We start from the raw sequence: 18651 nt of genomic DNA, 5'->3' as shown, positions 1-18651 counted from the left end.
TGATGATGATGATGATGATGATGATGATGATGATGATGATGATGATGATGGGCAGAACAACAAACATATATAATCAAAACTGGACATCTTCCTGCAGATTCAAAAATTCCCCATCTCACCTCCACCATAAAAAGGGCACCAACAATACTTGCCACCACTGAAGAGTTGGCCTCTTTCTACAAGAAAGATAGCATGCTCCTGGGCTTTGGGGACAGACGTGGACTGCAAATCCTATCATCCCCAGACATCTGGAGTCCATGGGACTCACAGTAGACTGACTCCACTGGACTTTGCAAGGTTGGGGGATTAAGTTGTGCAAGGAGTGGGGCCTGATCACTGGCACTCAGAGGTAGGCAACCCTAGGAGGGTGAGCTTCAGCTGTTTTGGACTACATCTGCCATCTGTGCCAATTGGCCTGGCCAATTATCATAGATTATGTGGGTCAGAGCATAGATTATGTGGCAGAGCCAGCATGGTGTAATGGTTTAGGGCACTGGACGACTCGAGACCAAGGTTCAAATCCCCCCTCGGCTGAACTGGCTGAAAGTGGGCAGGTCACACCCTCTCAGCCTCAGAGGACCCACTCTTGCTAAGAAAACCTCATAACAGGTTCGTCATAAGTCAGAAACGACTTGAAGGCACCAAACAACAACAATATGTGGGTTGCACTCCCATAATATCTGGCTGGGGCTCACCCCTATTTATGTCCCCTTCAATCTGCCCAGAACCCCTCCTGTACATGCATCAAAGTCAGTTGGAAAGTCCATGCCTGAGCAATGCTTTGAGAACTGGACAATAACCCTGGGGCCCAGGGTTCAAATCCCCACTTGGCCTTGGAAACCGGTGACTCTGGGCACATCACACTCTCTCAGCCCCAGAGGATCAAATCTTGCCTAGAAAACCCGATGATAGGGTGACCATAAATCAGAAATGACTTAGCCCAGGGTTCGAATCCCCACTTGGGTGACTATGGGCAGGTCACACTCTCTTTGCCCCAGAGGATCAAATCTTGCCTCGAAAAACCCATGATACTGTGGGCATAAATTAGAAACAGCTTGGCCCAGGGTTCAAATCCCCACTCGGCCATGTAGAATATTCTGTGTACCCATCTCTTTATATTGTTCGATTGTTTTAGTTTTTTTAATAATAGGATGTTATTGCTGTAAGGGAATTTTAATTGTGTTCCTGGGAGGGATAATGGACTTATTTTATATTGTTGTATTTTACTCTTTGTACACCACCTTGATCCTGACTCAGAGGCGGGAAATAAATAAATAAATATATTATTATTATTATTATTATTATTACAGTATTATTATTATTATTATGTGACTGTGGACAGGTCACACACTCTCAGCCCCAGAGGCCCATATTTTGCTTAGAAAACCCTATGATAGGGTAGCCATAAGTTACCAACAGCTTGGTCCTGGGTTTGAATCCCCGCTTGGGTGACTATGGGCAGGTCACACACTCTCAGCCCCAGAGGACCAAATTCTGTCTAGAAAACCTGATCATAGGGTGGCCATAAATCAGAAACAGCTTGGCTCTGGGTTCGAATCCCTGCTCAGCCATGGAAACCGGTGACTATGGGCAGGTCACACTCTCTCCGCCCCAGAGGACCAAATTTTGCCTAGAAAACCCCATGAAAGGGTGGCCTTAAATCAGGAAGTACTTGAAAGCACCCAACATGTGGGATATAAATATAATAATGACAACAATAACAATAACAATAATAAATGTATTTATAGCCCGCCTCTCCCAAAAGGATCAAGGCGGGTTACAACAATAATGTGGCCCCAAAATATGTGATCAAGGGCTCTCCTCCCCCTCTCCCTGCTCATGTCCTCTTCAATGCCCCCAAGAGCCCTTCCTGTGCGTTGACTGACCCTGGAGCTCTGGGTTCAAATCCCAGTGTCATGGGCACTAGGTCACACTCTCTCAGCCTCAGGCGGGGACACACCTTTGTCAAGAGACACCCACCCCACCCGCCATAAGATGTGGGCTGTCGTCCCAGGATGATACCCAGCCCCTGCTGCTCACCGGCCTCTGCGCCCCTCCAGCGGCTGACACGCGTCTTGGTTGGGAGGGCTGCTGCTTCACACAAGCGGGGCCTGGCCCTGGTTTTGCAGAGCGCCTCCTGGGTGGAGTCGGAAGGCCGCGGCCCCCTTCGCCGCCCAATGGAAAGCAAGGGAGGCCCGGGCAAAGCAACGCCAGGCAGCCGAAGGGGGAAGGAGGAGGAGGAGGAGGAGGAGAGAGCACAAAATGGCCGCCGCCAAGGAGCAGGATTCCCACTCAGGACTGGCAGAGAGGAGGAAGAAGGAGGCCCTCTTCAGCCACATTTAGGAAGGGAGAAGGGACCCCCTCTCCCCCCCCACTATTATTATTATTATCATTATTAAATTGATTTATGTATCATTTATGTGTATTGTGCTATTATTTCTTAGATTGTACGCCATGGGCAGGTTTAACTTTTATCTGTGTTCTTGTTTGTATGTACAGCGCAGCATCATAATAATAAAATAATAATAATAATAAAATTTATATATATATATATTCATGAGTGGTATTTTTTGTTATTGTTAGGTATGTAGAGAGGTACAGTAAGAGTACGCAAGTGTAATTTCAAGGTGTGCTATCTTTTAATAATAATGATATGTATTCTATGTGAGCATATGTCGAATAAAAATGTAATTAAAATTATTATTATTATTATTATTAACGTTGTTATATATATATCCATGAAAGAGGGTTTTTATTACTGTTGGGTATGTAGAGAAGTAGTTAGTAAGGCTATGCATGTGTGATTTTCAAGGTGTGCTATCTTGTTATTTTGTTATATGTCATATATGTATTGTATTTGAGCATATATGGAATACAATTATGATGATGATTAATGTTTATATATATCCATGAAATAGTGTTTTTGTTATTGTTAGGTATGTGTGAGAGGTGTGTAGGTTTAAGACTATGCAAGTGTAATTTCAAGGTGTCCTGTCTTGTAATTTTGTTATGTTATATGTCGCTTATGTTATATGTGAGCATATGTGGAATAAAAATATAATTAAAGTATTAATGTTTTTAATATATCCATGAAAGAGTGTTTTTGTTATGGTTAGGTATGTGTGAGAGAAGGCATGTAGGTTAGTAAGACTATGCAAGAATAATTTCAAGGTGTGCTATCTTTTGTTATATGTCGTATATGTATTATATGTGAGCATATGTGGGAAAATATAATTAAACATTTTATTATTGTTATTATTGTTGTTGTTGTTGTTTTGCAAGGATAATCTTCTGAATGCTGCAAAAAGAGGGGCAGCGAGGGCTGTGTTTTGCTTGAGGAGGGGAAAACAAAAGTGCTTTGTTCCCCTTTAGGAACAGGAATCCCATAGAGAATCATTGGGGAACACTTGCCCATAGGGAAACCTAAGGGAATACTTGCCCATTCTCTCTGAGCAATTATTCCCCAATGATTTTCTATGGGCAAGTATGGTTTCTCTATGTCTCATTTTTAGCTTTTATTTAGTCACACCCTCCATGTTTTTTCTTACATGTCCAACATTTTGGACCTCTTCAACTGTCAGTGCTGCGGGATCCTGGGATTTGTAGTCTGTTGTGGCACCAGAAGGCTAAATGTGTTACAAAATTACAATTCGCATTGCGCCAGGGCATTTAAAGCAATCTCAGACTGGATTAGTTCTGCAGTGTATTTTGGACCTATACCATCAGATTGCAGTATTAGTAAACACATTTACACCAAGAAGCAGTAAATGCTACATAAATGCTAATGGGCAACCATCTGTTTCATATCTTGTTGAGATTTCCAATTTGTACATATACATGTACTAACATTTAATGTTGGATAATTTCTCCAGTGTGTCTGCAGCCCATGAAGTGTGAATTAATTTTTATATTAGTGTCTTTAGCTTTTATTTTGGAATGTCCTACATTTTTTCCCTTGAAAACCCTACATTTTGTGGTGAGAAGATCTCTGGTAACTCTGCCCAGATCACTTTTCAGAACAAAACAAAAAATCTGTTGTGATTTTTGCTCACAGGGAGTTCAACAGGAGACTCTGGGAAAAGCAAGCAATTTAGGGTTTTTTCTTCCTTCTTTCATTGGTTAAGCATAAAGAGCAAAGTACAGAAGAAAGAAAGGCCAGGCTGGGTGAGCAAAGGCAAAGGGAAACTAGCCCACCCCTTACTTTTCCTTGTTAAGAGCTGTCTGACTCATGGGTTCAGTTCTTTGTTCTGCCACAGGCTTCCTTTGTTTGCATCCACACTGCAGAAATAATCCAGTCTGACACTACTTTAACTGCCATTGCTCAATGCTTTGGAATTCTGGGAAGTGAAGTTTGTTGAGGTGCCAGAACAAAGACCAGATTATTTCTGCTGTGCAGATGCAGCCCTAGTGATCTTGGGTAAGTGTTCTTAAGGATTGTGCAAAATCCAGGAACACAGCTGTATTAGTCTGGAAAATTATCAGTTTGCAAAGGGATCTTGTAGCACCTTGGATTCTCAAAGGTTAATCTCAAAAGTGCTATAAGATCCTTTGGCATACTAAGGTTTGTGTGTGTGAAAATGGCAGGAAGATGTGTGGCATTCAAAATGAATCTGCATTCCTACATTCCTATTGAAAATAGGAGGTTATGGTGCAATGTTTATTTAGGAGTAGGTTCCACTGTATTCAGGTAAAACGTATTTATTAGTAAACCTGTGAAGGACTGGTGTTAATGTTCTGATTTCAAAGTTTTAAAAAGTTCCTTTGGAACAGAGTTTAGGGAAGAACGGCGCCTGCTTTTTTCATGACTTTGATCCAAAACATACTGCTGAAATAATCCGGTTTGAGACCACTCTAACAGCCCTGACTCAATACTATGGCTCTGCTCCAGGGCCACCACAAACATCATTCCCAGAATGCCATAGCATTGAGCCAGGGCTGTTAAAGCGGTCTCAAACCGGATTATTTCTGCAGTGGATGCATCCCTAGCTCTGCTACCTGTTGTCTGAGTTCCCTATTAAATATAAAATGTTTTGGGATACACACATGGCATTCGCTAATGGCTGTGCACATGCAATAACTGTTTCCAGTGGAGTTGTTTGCTTAGAACCAATGTTAACTTTTGGAAAACTGACATTTATTTACATACTTTATTTATAGCTGCCTTTCTCCCAGGCCAGGACTCAAGGCGGCGTCCATAACACATTAAAAACACTTACCAAAAGTTTCAGACCAATTTAAAAACACTACATTAAAACTCTATAAAGCTGATTTAAAATCATCATTGCCACATGCCCTCAAATTGTTTCTGACTTGTGGTGACCCTATCATGGGATTTTCTTGGCAAGATTTGTTCCAAAGAGGTTTGCCATTGCCTTCCCCCGAGGCTGAGAGCCTGTGACTTGCCCACGGTCACCCAGTGGGTTTCATGGCTGAGCTGGAAATTGAACCCTGATCTCCAGTGTTGCAGTCCAGTACTCAAACCACTAGAAGCCACCCTGGCAGATAAAACATATTACTGTAATACTATCCTTTTACATTATAGTTCCCGGAATCTGTCAGCAACTATGACTGCTGTCTCATGACCATTTCAAATATAATTTTGGGAAATAGGACTTTTAAGACCACAATACCCCAAATCTCCCAGCCATTCTGGAAGTTGAAGTCTGAAAAAGGAAAACTTTTCCAAAACTCTACTGCAGTGACAAATCTATCAGCATTCTTCAATAGATGCCAGTGTTTCAGAATCCATAGATTGGCTCCTCTGACAGCTTTTTCTCCTTCCATTTGCAATGGAACCCTTTCCCCCTTGGTGACCCCCACATTCTTGGCACTTTTATATGTGGCTTTCTCTTTCAGAGTGGCCCTTTGCCCTACAGCAATGTTAACCAATCACCTCTCAGCCTTTGCAACACTGTCACTTACTCTGGCACCTGAGACATTTCGTCTTGTTCTCAGCACGTCCTCCAACAGCTGACTTTGAGACGACTTCTCACTCCACAGTCCTTTTGTAATAATGAGAGGGAAGTAAAGTAACAAAGCACCCAGAGGCGGCCACAGAGAGCAAGTTTGTTTCCTCCTAATGCTTGTTACAGGTTCTCAAAACTGAACTAATGTTTGCAAAGCTGGCGGGGGGGGGGGGGTCTTGGGATTGGCAGCTGGTTGTGGGAGGGCCTGTGTCAGTCCAAAGTGTAGGCTTGAATAGGAATGAAGGTAGCTCAAGCCTTGGTTCCCCGCCCCTTGTCTACGGATTGGACCACAAGCGGAGACCAGAGTTTAGGAATCCTAACTCCTCCTCTTTCTTCTCATTCCCTTCTGCTAGCTGTTAATCCATCACAAGAGTTTTGGCTAACATGGTGCAGCAAGCATTGTATAGGGCCCTGGTCTCCACCAAATGGCTAGCAGAAGCTGTGCGGGCCAATAAGATTGGGCCTGAGCTACGGGTGCTGGACACCTCCTGGTATGAACCTGGTACAAGAGATGCCAAGAAAGAATTCCAAGAACGGCACATCCCTGGCGCCTCCTTTTTTGATATCGAGGAATGCAAAGACAAGTCATCTCCCTACGAGCTCATGCTGCCCAGCGAGAAATACTTTGCGGAATATGTGAGCCACCTAGGCATTGGCAACCAAACACACATTGTTGTATACGATGGGGACGACTTGGGCATCTTCTATGCTCCACGGGCTTGGTGGATGTTCCGGGTCTTCGGGCACCGAACCGTCTCCGTGTTGAATGGAGGGTTCACGAACTGGGTGAAAGAGGGACACCCAGTGACATCTGAGATCACCAGGCCGGAACCAGCTGTTTTTAAAGCCTCCCTGAACAGGTCCCTTTTGAAGACCTATGAAGAGATCCTGGAGAACCTTGAATCCAAACGCTTCCAGATGGTGGATTCCAGAGCTGAAGGGAGATTCAAAGGAACAGAACATGAACCAGGGAAGGAAGGTAGGAAAACCAGCTGGGATCACCTTTGGCTGGAAAGGAATGTTTACCACATTGATTCTGAATTTGTCCATACTCGTTTTTTCCTAATATTGATTCACTCATTTGGACCAAGGGAGGGTAACTTATGTCCCTCCAGGTGCTATTGTACTGCAACTCCCAACAGCCGTAACCAGCTTATTGCCAGTGGTGAGAGATCATGAGAACTGCAGTCCAGCACCATATGGAGGACCACAGGTTGCCCATTCCTGATTTTAGGTTTAGGCTGCAAACTTATCTGGGAGCAAAGTATGACACTTCCCAAATAAACATGCATAGTATTGGGTGGTTAGGATATCTAATTGGAAATCTGATTTTCCTTGGAAAAAATGAGCATATTTGAAGACAAGAGTTCTGCCACCTCAATTAAAGAGTGCCGGGGAGTTTTTAGTTACACCTTTCCCTCTTCCCGCTTCTTCTCATATGGCAAAAGCAGTTATTTTTACCAGAGGAGTAGAAGAAACAGTCCTGTCACCCGTCCCCTTTAGACACTGGCAGACTCTGTATCTGCCAGTTCACTTGTTGGCATTCATGTCTGCTAGTAGCAACGTCTAGGAAGCTCAACATACTGTTACAATAAGTTCTCCAGTAACTTGATAATTTGGCTGCTTTTTGAAGAATAAAAAACAATACAACTTCTTTTGCTCCTCTCTCCCCATCCTCTACTCACTCCCCCAAAACTCAAAAAGCAGCTTAACTGGTCTTTGCCTTTTTATTCTTGAATAGCCAGCTCCCCAAAGAGTTACACAAGAAGTCCAAAGCACGCTATCTCATCTTGTATGCTCTCTCCTCTCCCCAGCAATATATAGGAGATTGCTGAGCTGTCTGTTTTTGTTTTCCTGGACAAAGGGCAAAGCAGTAGCAAGGAGTGTGTGTGTGTGTGTGTGTGTGTGTGTGTGTGTGTGTGTGCATACATGCCTGTCCTTGAAGAATTACAGCCTGCTGATGTAGAATCTTCCCAAGGGATTTTTTTAAAACCACGTTAACAATTTTCTGGTGTCACCACACCCAGCCATTCCAGCATTCTGATCAGCAAGAGAATCAAGATCCCTGCAACTGTTCTGCTTTATTTCAGCAAGGAAAGTACTTTTCTGTATGGAGAAAAAGGCAAAATATAACTGCTATACAGGTTGAAAAGTATATTTGTTGCAAATATCAATGTATGTATTATTCCAGGTGGTACATAATCCTTAGTGCCCCAATGGGCACAAATTGATTTCTCAATTTGTATTGAGAAATCAATACAAACACACACAAAAATGTAAAATGTATCAATTGACAATTCCAGGAGAGGATTGGAGATCTACAACTCACAGGGCTTGTCTTCACTGGCCAGAATACTCCAAATAATCATAGAGCTGGAAGAGACCTCAAGGGCCATCCAGTCCAACCCCCTGCCATACAGGAATACACAATCAAAGCACCTCCAACAGATGGCCATCTAACTTTCAAAGAAGACATGACTGCTAGGTTCACACAGTTCTTCTCCCCTTACTTATAGTAGAGTCTGAGGCTTTTCTTTCCTCAGAATGATCTCTTTAACGCTTGGTCCTCTTACTGGCCCCACTTTCTCTCCTGGTTCAGTCATTTAAAAAGTGACTCAGAGATGGGCTCCCAGTATCCTTTCCTAGTAAGTGTTTTAATCATTTTGGTAGCGTGCTTTGATGTTGTTATTTATAAATTATTTCAAGCAACTCTTCTGTAAACAAGAAGAAATATAACGTTTATTTACAGCCAGAACTTAAGTAGTATCTTTTACAGGTGGTTCTCAAATTGTGTGGTTACAATGTGTTCATCACTTCGCTTTTTACAAACTGTTCCTTAGTCAGTTCCCTCACTGACTATGTTAAAACTGTGTTTTTAGGTCTCTCTGAACCCAAGTCCTAGTAACAGCCCTTCATCAGGAATATGAATACTGTGAAAGACAGATTCAATTCCCAATTAACATTCTCTCAGAGCAAAGCAGGTATGAGCTGCCCTGATCTGACTCTTCACTTCAGACAGAACATGACACACTCATCTATGGACTTTATCACATGGGAAAAATTGGAGGTTTAATCAGCAATTAAGCCATAAAAATCATGCAGTCACAATTAAGATTTCCACACAACATTAAAGTGCCATTATCCCGGGAATAAACTGGCAATAAACAGCAACAAATCATTAACAGGAAAATCCCATGAATGATTTGTTGCTGTTTATTGCCTGGTTATTCCCTCATTATACCTGGGATAATGGCTCTTTAAGTGTAATGTGTGTGAAAATCTTTAATCGCAATTGCACAATTTTCAGAGGTTAATTGCTGGTTAAACCAAAGATTTCCCCCCTGTGATGAAGTCCCTTGTCATTAAACCTTCTTTCATTTTAACTCTATTCCTTACAAGGAAGTCTGAATTCCACTAAGGCTAACCTCTTAACTTCTAACAACACTTCTGGTAGTACACAACACACTCTTACTCCTTTCAACAGTTCCTCCCCTTTTATAATCATTCGTCAGGCAGGCCCCCACTTTTGCTGCCACCCTGACTCTGATGGCTGTGGGGGAAATTCCATTTCTACATAGAATTAACTTTTGGGCAGAAAATTGCACAAATCCTATCTGTAGTTTTGCATGTAGCATATGCACAACGTCTGGATAAATTTAGTTCTAGATTCATGTGGGGAAATACTTATAGGACCATTGCTGAATGAGCACTTACTGTATCCCCTTGTATTAGGATTGGAAAGAATATTTGAAAGCATTTGCAAAATGCACAGAAAAACATGGGGGGGGGGGGGTTGGCAGGGGGTTGAGAAACTCCCATGAGAAAAATCCTGGACAGTAGAGCTCTTTGCATTTTGGGACTTATTCTATGCAATATTCTCATGAGGTTGATTTGCATAGGAAACAACATTTTCCTCACAGGTAATGATGTATAATAATAACATCTACATATGCATTTACCACATGCAACACCTCATACATGTGCAACTTGTGCAGTTCTTGTCATATACGGGGCAACCTACTTGAAAGCCCATGCAAACATACACATATATAAAATACCAAAAGACTTGTGTTTGCACAGGCCTTGTATTACCTGGAATGAATTGCAGATCAGTTTACCTGTTTTAGTCTTGGCAGTTACTGTCTGTTTGCCAAAGCTATTTGAATCAATAAATGTATCTGCAAAAAGCAGAAAAGTGGATTCAAAATATGCTTGGATGGGTGCATTTCTGAGAAAAAGTGTGTAATTTTTGGTTTACAATGGTAGTTCAGAACAAGTGTGCTGAGTTCTTCTGATCTTCCACCCAGCCCCTCTCCACACCCTGTGGAACTTCTCATGTTGACTGCCTGGAAGAAGAACAAAGCAGCACGAGCACAATGTACTCTAAAAAAAAAAAGCTACATTAACTGATTACTATCAGTTTCTTAGGGTGGCATCATATTACATTTATCAACAGAACTTGCAGGAAATGACATTTTCCAAAAACTCGCATTGGTTCATTTCTGGACTCATAAGGCAAGTGAAAACTCAGAGGTAGGTGGTGGGATATGATCATATTAACCTAGGTGCCCCCACACACACACACAATTAAAATACCTGTTGAGATTTTTTACAGTGTTTATTTGCTTGCCCTTATTCTTGGCAACAAATCTACTGACTTTCCCCTATAACACAGTTTCCCACACTTTGTATGGGTAAATAGACTCTTGGGCAAATATACTTCTACCTCATAGGCATCAGAATTCTAACAGAAGCTCTTCCTGCCTCCAGTGATTTGCTGCTTATTTTACAGTAAACTGCAGTGTCTTCCCTGATTTCATCATTTTTCTAGTTCTGTGAAAAGACGTAGCTGTGTTAGTCTGGAAAATCAGTACGCAAAGTGTTCTTATATCACATTGAGATTAACTGAAAGACAGAAGTTGCATGTTTTTAAAGAAGTAGACTCAAGTCTACGAACGCTCATGCTACCAACTTTTTTTTTCCAGCTGGTCTCAAAGGTGCTACAAGATCCCTTTGCATACAGCATATGTAATAGAGCTGTAAATAAAACCTATGGAATGAATTTGTATTTATATTAGTGTTTTTATATTACTGTTTTTAGCTTTTAGTTTGTAATGTCCTACATTTGACAGTGCCTTGTTCTCCTTTGCGATTATAACACCAGGTCACCCTATGCAAGGGAGATATAATAGTGTCACAGGGGCTGCATCCACACTACCAAAATAATCTGTTTGACACTTCTTTAACTGGCATGGCTCAATGCTGTGGAATTCTGGGAATTGTCATTTTTTGTTGCTCTGGTGTGCAACAAACAACAATTCCAAGAATTCTATAGCACTGAGCCATGCCAGTTAGTGGTGTGAAACCAAATTGTCTCGGCAGTGCAGATGCAGCCTAGGCAAGGGAAAGGCATGGGAGATGCAACAACAGAGTGCAAAGGTCAAAAGAAGGGGCACTGCAGAGGCATGAGGTAAGTCCAAGGAGGGGGAAGGATGAGATTAGGGCACATTAGAAAAACAGCAGAAAAGGTAAGGCGGCAGGGATCACAACAGAAGCCATCCAGGAGGAAAGCAAGTCATTGCTTCAGGGCTCCAGAAGGAGCACAGGAAAGGGGAGGAGGAGAGACTGAGATAGAAATTTATTAAGATGGATAGATGTGAATCTTCATATTTAGGGGAAATAGACACAAACAATGATAATTTTTTAAAAGGTAAGTCTTTGGTGGACTAACTGCACATGCATCTGTCTGGGGATTATAGTATGGGTCATTTGCCCTACTAAGTTAAATGAACATAAGAGATTTATATAAAGGGGGGTCTTGATAGCCACTGGGATAAGGTACAGGACCCCCATGGATACCAGTGGGACTTATATACTCAAAGTCCCATTAAATAAAATGGCATAGTAAAATGCAGTTCCTTCTATAAAATGGACAGATCAAGGTTTGCTTTTGGAATTTATATTTTTAAAAAACATTTTCAAGCTGTAGATGGTTGAATCCATGGATAAAACTAATCTGTGGCTATGGAGGGTCAACTGTACATCTGTTTATTAGGAACACCATTTATCTCTATAGTGGAAATGCTGTACAAGCAAAACAAATCCACAGCGACAAGGGTGAGGATATAGAAAGGATTTCTATTGAAGAGAAACACAAGGATGGTGTTGGGGAGCACAACATATCTGCCATGTTGAATTGGCATTTGCTTTGATTTTTTTCTTACACAAAGGAATACCATACCTCTGTTAATCTTTTGCGGTGAAAATCAACAGGATCTAGAATCTACTCTTGCCTACCCAATAGTACACAAGGGCAGACTAACAGGTTTTATTTGGCATAAGCTTTTTTTTGTAGACTCCAGCCTACTTCATCAGACACAATGGAGTGTTGCCTCAGCTGGAAGATATTTGTCCACATGGCTGGATGCAAAGAAGTAACTGGAGAGGTGAAAGGGAATGGGAATGTAAAAAGTACAAATATTTATCATTCCCTTACCTGGTATTAATGAAAGATCATTGGATGGGAATACAAAGAGCTTAGCACAAATAAATGGCCTACTGTGTACATTGTGATGAAAAGGTCAAAAAAGGTAAACCAGGCTGTTACATGCCCAGATTTGCAGAAATGGAATATGACAACCCTAGCTGTACAAACCCACATAATGTTCCTGCTGTAGTTCTGTACCAGCTGAAGCTTTTAAACACTCTTCAAAGGCTGCTCCACACAGAGTTCATTACAGTAATTCAAACTTTTTATTACCTTCTATAAAAGGAAACTGCTCCTAGTTCTGCTACTCTCCTTTTATACAGGCACTGATCAAAATCTTTTTTTCATTCGAGCCAATATCAAAGCATGAAATGTACATTGCAAATTAAGCAAATTATGACTAGTTCTCTAATTTTGCTCAGTCTTCCAGATGTTCTGACAAACTGGCTAAGCACCCATAGATGAGGAGAGTGAGAATCCATCAGTCTTTCTACATTTGGCCTCCTTCTGCTTAGTTAGTTTTTGGACATTTGCCCCCAAATCCTGCCCTCACAACGTCACTGGCAACTACTATGTCAAAATATTCTTCTTGTGGCAGATTCATTGCTCCATCTTTTCATATGAATGCACTTCTTCTTTTTGCAAGAGAAATAAACCATTTAAAACTTCTTAATCAATGCTTTACACTGTGATCCAGAGAGGTATTGAGGCATGGCATTGTGGCATCCCTTCACAAAAATAGCATCATAATCTGAGACTGCAAAAACAGTGGTATACTTGGCTCCCCCTCCAGCACACACATACAAGAAAGCAGCAGTCTTTTTGGAAAGTTGTTTGGGATATGTGCCATAGTAATCTCCCACCATTCCAGATGGACATTTTTCGTCTCATTTGTTTCTTGATTAGCTTCCTCTGTGCTCCTCAGGAATTGGCTCTAGTGCTCCTGACTTCCCCTGGACAACATTACAGGGCTAAAAATACTGAACTGCAAATAATTGTTTATTTCACTCTGCCCATTTGACTGAAACACTTTGCATTCACTTGTCAACAAATCCTCAGAGGTTCACTTGCCTCAGTAGTATTTCCCAACATTTCCCTCAAGGACATTCAAGACTTAAATCCAGCTACTTGTGACAACTAGAATGGAACTGACAAGAAAGCTAACATCATTTAGTCATTGATTTGATGAGTCTACTCTAGGATTTGAGAATAGCAATTGGATTTGGGCCAAGACTGAGAAAGGCACTGTGTCAGCTCCCCAGGAAGTAATAGCCAGTAAAATTGTTGGCTTGTACCAAATTTGTGAAGTTACACATTTACCTACCTTCTTTTTATCTAAGCATTATATAATGCCTTCATAAAGCAGGGATGAAAATAATGTAGCATTCCAGATGCTGTGGAACAGCACTCCCAGCATTCCTCATAATTTGCTATGCTAACTAGAACAGCTGGGACTTGCAGTCCAATATTTGGAGGTCAACATGATTCTTATCCCTGATGTAACTATCTCACTTAATGGGGTGGGGGAGGCAGGATATAAATAAAGTGTGAAGTCAAAGGCTTTCATGGCTGGCAGCCATAGTTTTTTGTGTTTTTGGGGGCTATGTGGCCATGTTCTAGAAGAGTTTGTTTTTGATGTTTCACCAGCATCTGTGGTTGGCATCTCCAGATGCTGGCAAAACCTCAGAAACAAACTTTTCTAGAACATGGTCACATAGCCCGAAAACCCACAAAAATATAAATAAAGTGATTGGTTAATTGATATAGAATATATATGTCCTGTGGTCCTCCAGATGTTGTTGGACTTCAGCTCTCATCACCATGGCCATTAGCTGGGGCTGATGGTGCTTTGAGTCCAACATCATACTTCCTATATATGAGGAGCAAAATGAATTTCACTACTAGTTGATGTGAAACATGATGGGGAGCACTGTTCCCATTATTTCTAGATTGAGGGGTTCTCATAATAATTTCATATCTATTCTGGGAACAGAATGTTGGATTAGATAGGCCAGGGTGGAGAAACTGTGAGCTGTGGGACACGGGCCACTACATATTTGCAGTCCCCCAGGACCACCCCAATAACTCTGAATGTTTTTAAAAGTACAGTGTGCCTGAGTCATACAATGCTGGAAGGAACAATGGTGCGCACGCCCATGGCGTGTGTGCACTGCCACACCGCCGCGTTGCTGCAAGCATGAGCCCCATTGCTTGTAATGGGGCTCAAGCATACGCGCAATTTCTTTTATGCCGGGGGGGGGATCCAGAACGGATCCCTCGCATAAAAGAAGGGCTCACTGTAATTTTTACCCTTCAGAACACCCCAAATTATTCAAATCCACTCCAGAATGCAGCAGTTTCTCCCCTCCATCCCTCAAAAGTGGCCAAAGCCTGAACCAGATGTGTTGTCATTTTACTTTGTGTCAAAGAAAAGTATGTTGATATATCCCACCAGGGGCACGGGATGAAAAATCCACAGTTGTTCACTCCAAAATAGGATTTTAGTCTCAGTTTCTCAGCTCTTCCTGTATTGCTATAAAGATAAGACACCTTTTTCTGGTGTATCACTGTTGAGACAGGCTATCAGAGGAGACAGGATACCTGGAAGACTGAGTAAAATTCTTTACATGCCTCATTTTTCAGTCAGAAAAAAACACTGGCTGCTTCAGATCCAAGATCTACTGATTGATTTATATCACTGTTATAGCAACATGGAGTCTTTCTGGAAATTTTCTTTACGTCTCCCCTGTGCTTTCTTTTTGTTCTAGGGATTGAACCAGGCCACATCCCAGGCACTCTGAATATGCCTTTTTTTAATTTTTTGACTGAGAAAGGATTTGAGAAGAGCTCAGAAGAGATCAGAAGCATGTTCCAGGCGAAGAAGGTGGATCTTTCAAAACCACTAATTGCTACATGCCGCAAGGGCGTCACAGCATGCCATATTGCCCTGGCAGCATACCTCTGTGGTAAGCCAGACGTGGCTGTCTATGATGGATCTTGGTCAGAATGGTTTCGCCGTGCCCCACCAGAACTCAAAATTTCAGAATGGAATCGCAAGAAGTCTTAAGCAAGGAATGTTCATCTCTGTGTGGGCTTTGTTTCTTCATGCTGTGAAATTTCTTAATCATTTCTAACAAGGCCTTAAAAAGGAATATGCGAAATTCCTAGTCTTTTATAATGTTCTATTTTATAATCCAATATTGTTGCTTTCCATTTTCTTAATCAGGTAACTGAATAAAACAAAATATCCAGTCAAGAAATCTTTTCTCTCTATGTTTTTATTATTACCCACAACTGCTGTCAAAACAGGGAAATCTTAATTACTGTTTCTACTAGCATTCATAATATTTATAGCCTGCCTATCCATTGCTTAAATCAAGGATGGGCAAACTTTAGTTCTCTAGGTGCTTTTGGGCTGCAGTTTCTGTCAGCCTTAGCCAGCATAGACAATGATGACAGATAAATTTCAGTCCAACATCATCTGGAACACCATTGACAATCTACTTCTGGCATAGAACAATGCCCAATGTGGCTTATAATCAACAAAATTATCATTAATTAAGAACACAATTTTTATAACATGAACTTTCATTTAAGCAGAGGGCAACAGCAGAAAATATATTTGGGATATCTCATCCAAAACTAAGCCAAGCTCCTTGGTTCATTGGGAAAAAAAAAACATTTTCATATGGTGTCAAAATACCATGAAACAGAAGACCAGGAGGATCTTTCAGATAAATGATTAAATTGTCTGAAGCATTCTCATATTTTTAGACAGTTCCCACTTTTCTTCTTAATTGGAATTGATTTCAACTGTTCCTTCAGTATCTCACCTTTAAGAAACTTCCAGACATCACAAACTCCCTTATCTTTGAGCATTTCTGATCATGGGATCTCACCCTGTATTTCCATAAGCTTATTGAAATCAGCTAAGTCCAGAGTGAGTGTCTAACTATGTTTTTCCTTTCCTCTATATAGCAAATCCTAAGAAGACATGGCCAATCCCACCCCAGATCCAATTATTTCCATCCCATTGACCATCTGTGTTAGTTCAAAACATATCAAAAAACAGTGATCCCTTTGTTGCTTCCTCCAACTTTTGTACAATGAAATTGTCTGCAAAGTTTGTGAAGAATTTGTTGGACTCCTGGCAGAATGTGACTTCCAACATGTCACAAGGTGGTTGAAAGCCCCCGTTATTACTATATCATTCCTTTTTGAATACTGGTAATTTGTTTTAGGATAGCTTCATCTAAATCTTCAAAGTGGATGGGGTGGGGAGCATAGTGGATGCTTACAGTGAGGTCACTGTTGTTTCTCTCTTCCTTAATTTTCACCCAAAGTTTCCCAACCTTTCTTCCATGCTGTAAGTCATGGATCTTGACATATAATGCTACTCCTCGTCCTTTTCTTTTTGGTCTATTTCTTTTGAACAGGTTATACCCCTCCATAACTATGTCCCAATCGTGAGGCTCATCCTGCTATGTTTCAGTGATGTCTATTTAATCATACATGCCTTTCAGTATTAAGAGTTCAAGCTCATCTTGTTTATTTCCCATGCCCGGTTCATTAATGTAGAGACATCTAAGATCATGAGTCATTCTCTCCAGCTGATTCTTTGTTGTTGTTTTCTGTCCACTGTTGGATTCTTGTACCAATTCCCCTGTATCACTGAGACTATTGTTACCAGAACTTGATGTCCTCCTACCCCCTGGAATACTCTTCTTTGCCCCTTATCTTCCTCTTGCAAGTTACATAAGCTTCATATTAATGGTCTCCATGAAGGAAATGATCATGCATACACTCATTTGATTCTTTGTTTAAATTAGTTGCTTTATGTGTTTCATAAAAAAATGATCATCTCATTAGATTGATGTAATGTGTGATTAGGACAAAGGCTGAACTGCAGCATTTCCCACAATCAAACTGGGTCCAAAATCTATCAAATCATCAAAATTGTTGTTGTTTACTTGCCAGGTTTCTAGACCATGTCAGACTCTTCCCTTGAAGAAAAACGAGCGAGAGAGAATATATGATAAAATATAATGTGCAAAAACAGTTTGTTTAAATTCAATTTCAGTTTTCTCATGTGCCAAATACTAATAAAATATCTGCAGTCCATCAGAAAACTGAGTGTGAGACAAAGCATTTTAAAGCACATTGGACAGAATCCACCAGTATACAGCTTAATTGCTATAAATTGACACGACCAAAGTAAACCAACTGAGTCAGTGGGACTTACATAAGTGTTGACATACTGTTCACCATTTGACCCATTGAGTCTGCTCTGAATGGAGCTAAACTGCATTTAGCAACTTTTTATAGTGGATATGATTGTGCTTCCTTTGTGTTGGACTACAGGGGAACATCAAATGGAAACAAATTTCTAATGTATTTGACTTTCAAATACTATGTGAGCCCTTCCACACTACACAATTATAGCATGGAATCCTGTCGTCTGTAGTCTGGTGAGCCGGTCGAACTCTCTTGCTGAGAATTGTGAATATTCCCCCTCCACAAAATATAAATCCCAGGATTCCATAGGATGTCACCATGGCAGTTAAAGTGGAATAATGGCACTATAACTTCATTGAGTATAAAAAGAGTCCTGTGTGAGATGAAGAACTAAGGTTGCATCTGCATTGCAGAAATAATGCAGTTTTACACCGCTTTAACTGCAAAGGCTCAGTGCTTTGTAATCCTGGGATATATAGTTTGTCATGACACAACAAACTCCGAGAAAGAAGATTAAATATCTTACAAAACTACAAATTTCAGAATTCCATAGCATTGAACCATGGCAGTTAAAGTGGTGTCAAACTGGATTGTTTATGCAGTGCAGAAGCAGCCCAAGCTACACTTGACCTAGGACAGTACTTCTTAAGCAATTTAATGATGGGCAGGATTTTTTACCCCCGCAATGTACTAGGGACCAACACCACATTTGAGCCCCTTGGCTATAACTGTTTCTTTCCTGGAAACTTGGTGCAGACCAGCAGTCAACAGCATGCAGACCAGCACTGGTTCACACATCACCAATTTGAGTAGTACTGACCGAGGAAATCCTTAATTGGACCTCTAACTGTGTGACTTTGTATTTTTAACATAATCCAGAGAAGGATGGGATACTAGGTCAATGGAGCAATGCTGTGAAGGGTGGGAGACATAATTTCCTCACCATATTGGTTTCATCATCAA

The 18651-nt window shown here is 41.1% G+C and overlaps 2 protein-coding genes across 3 annotated transcripts in view; one reads left to right on the top strand and one right to left on the bottom strand.

Annotated features, from left to right (window-relative positions):
* The window catches only part of MPST (mercaptopyruvate sulfurtransferase), a 12940-nt gene extending 6853 nt beyond the window's left edge, over nucleotides 1–6087 (bottom strand). The window contains exon 1 of one of the 2 annotated variants that reach the window (XM_042468039.1): nucleotides 5923–6087. In XM_042468039.1, the coding sequence (XP_042323973.1) occupies nucleotides 5923–5939 (17 nt within the window). In that variant the 5' untranslated portion in view covers nucleotides 5940–6087. Of the gene's footprint in view, nucleotides 1–2040; nucleotides 2196–5922 lie in introns of those variants that run through there. The other variant, XM_042468040.1, reaches the window with a different exon arrangement.
* Nucleotides 6088–6297: 210 nt separating this feature from the next.
* On the top strand, nucleotides 6298–15713 carry TST (thiosulfate sulfurtransferase). The gene is made up of 2 exons (XM_042468041.1): nucleotides 6298–6945; nucleotides 15222–15713. Exons 1-2 carry the CDS (start codon nucleotides 6351–6353, stop codon nucleotides 15518–15520), a joined length of 894 nt encoding a protein of 297 aa, XP_042323975.1. The 5' UTR covers nucleotides 6298–6350; the 3' UTR covers nucleotides 15521–15713.
* Nucleotides 15714–18651: the final 2938 nt, after the last annotated feature.

This window comes from Sceloporus undulatus, chromosome 5 (genome assembly GCF_019175285.1).
Source record: "Sceloporus undulatus isolate JIND9_A2432 ecotype Alabama chromosome 5, SceUnd_v1.1, whole genome shotgun sequence".
Lineage (NCBI taxonomy): Eukaryota > Metazoa > Chordata > Lepidosauria > Squamata > Phrynosomatidae > Sceloporus > Sceloporus undulatus.
This window is presented reverse-complemented; position numbering and strand designations above follow the sequence as displayed.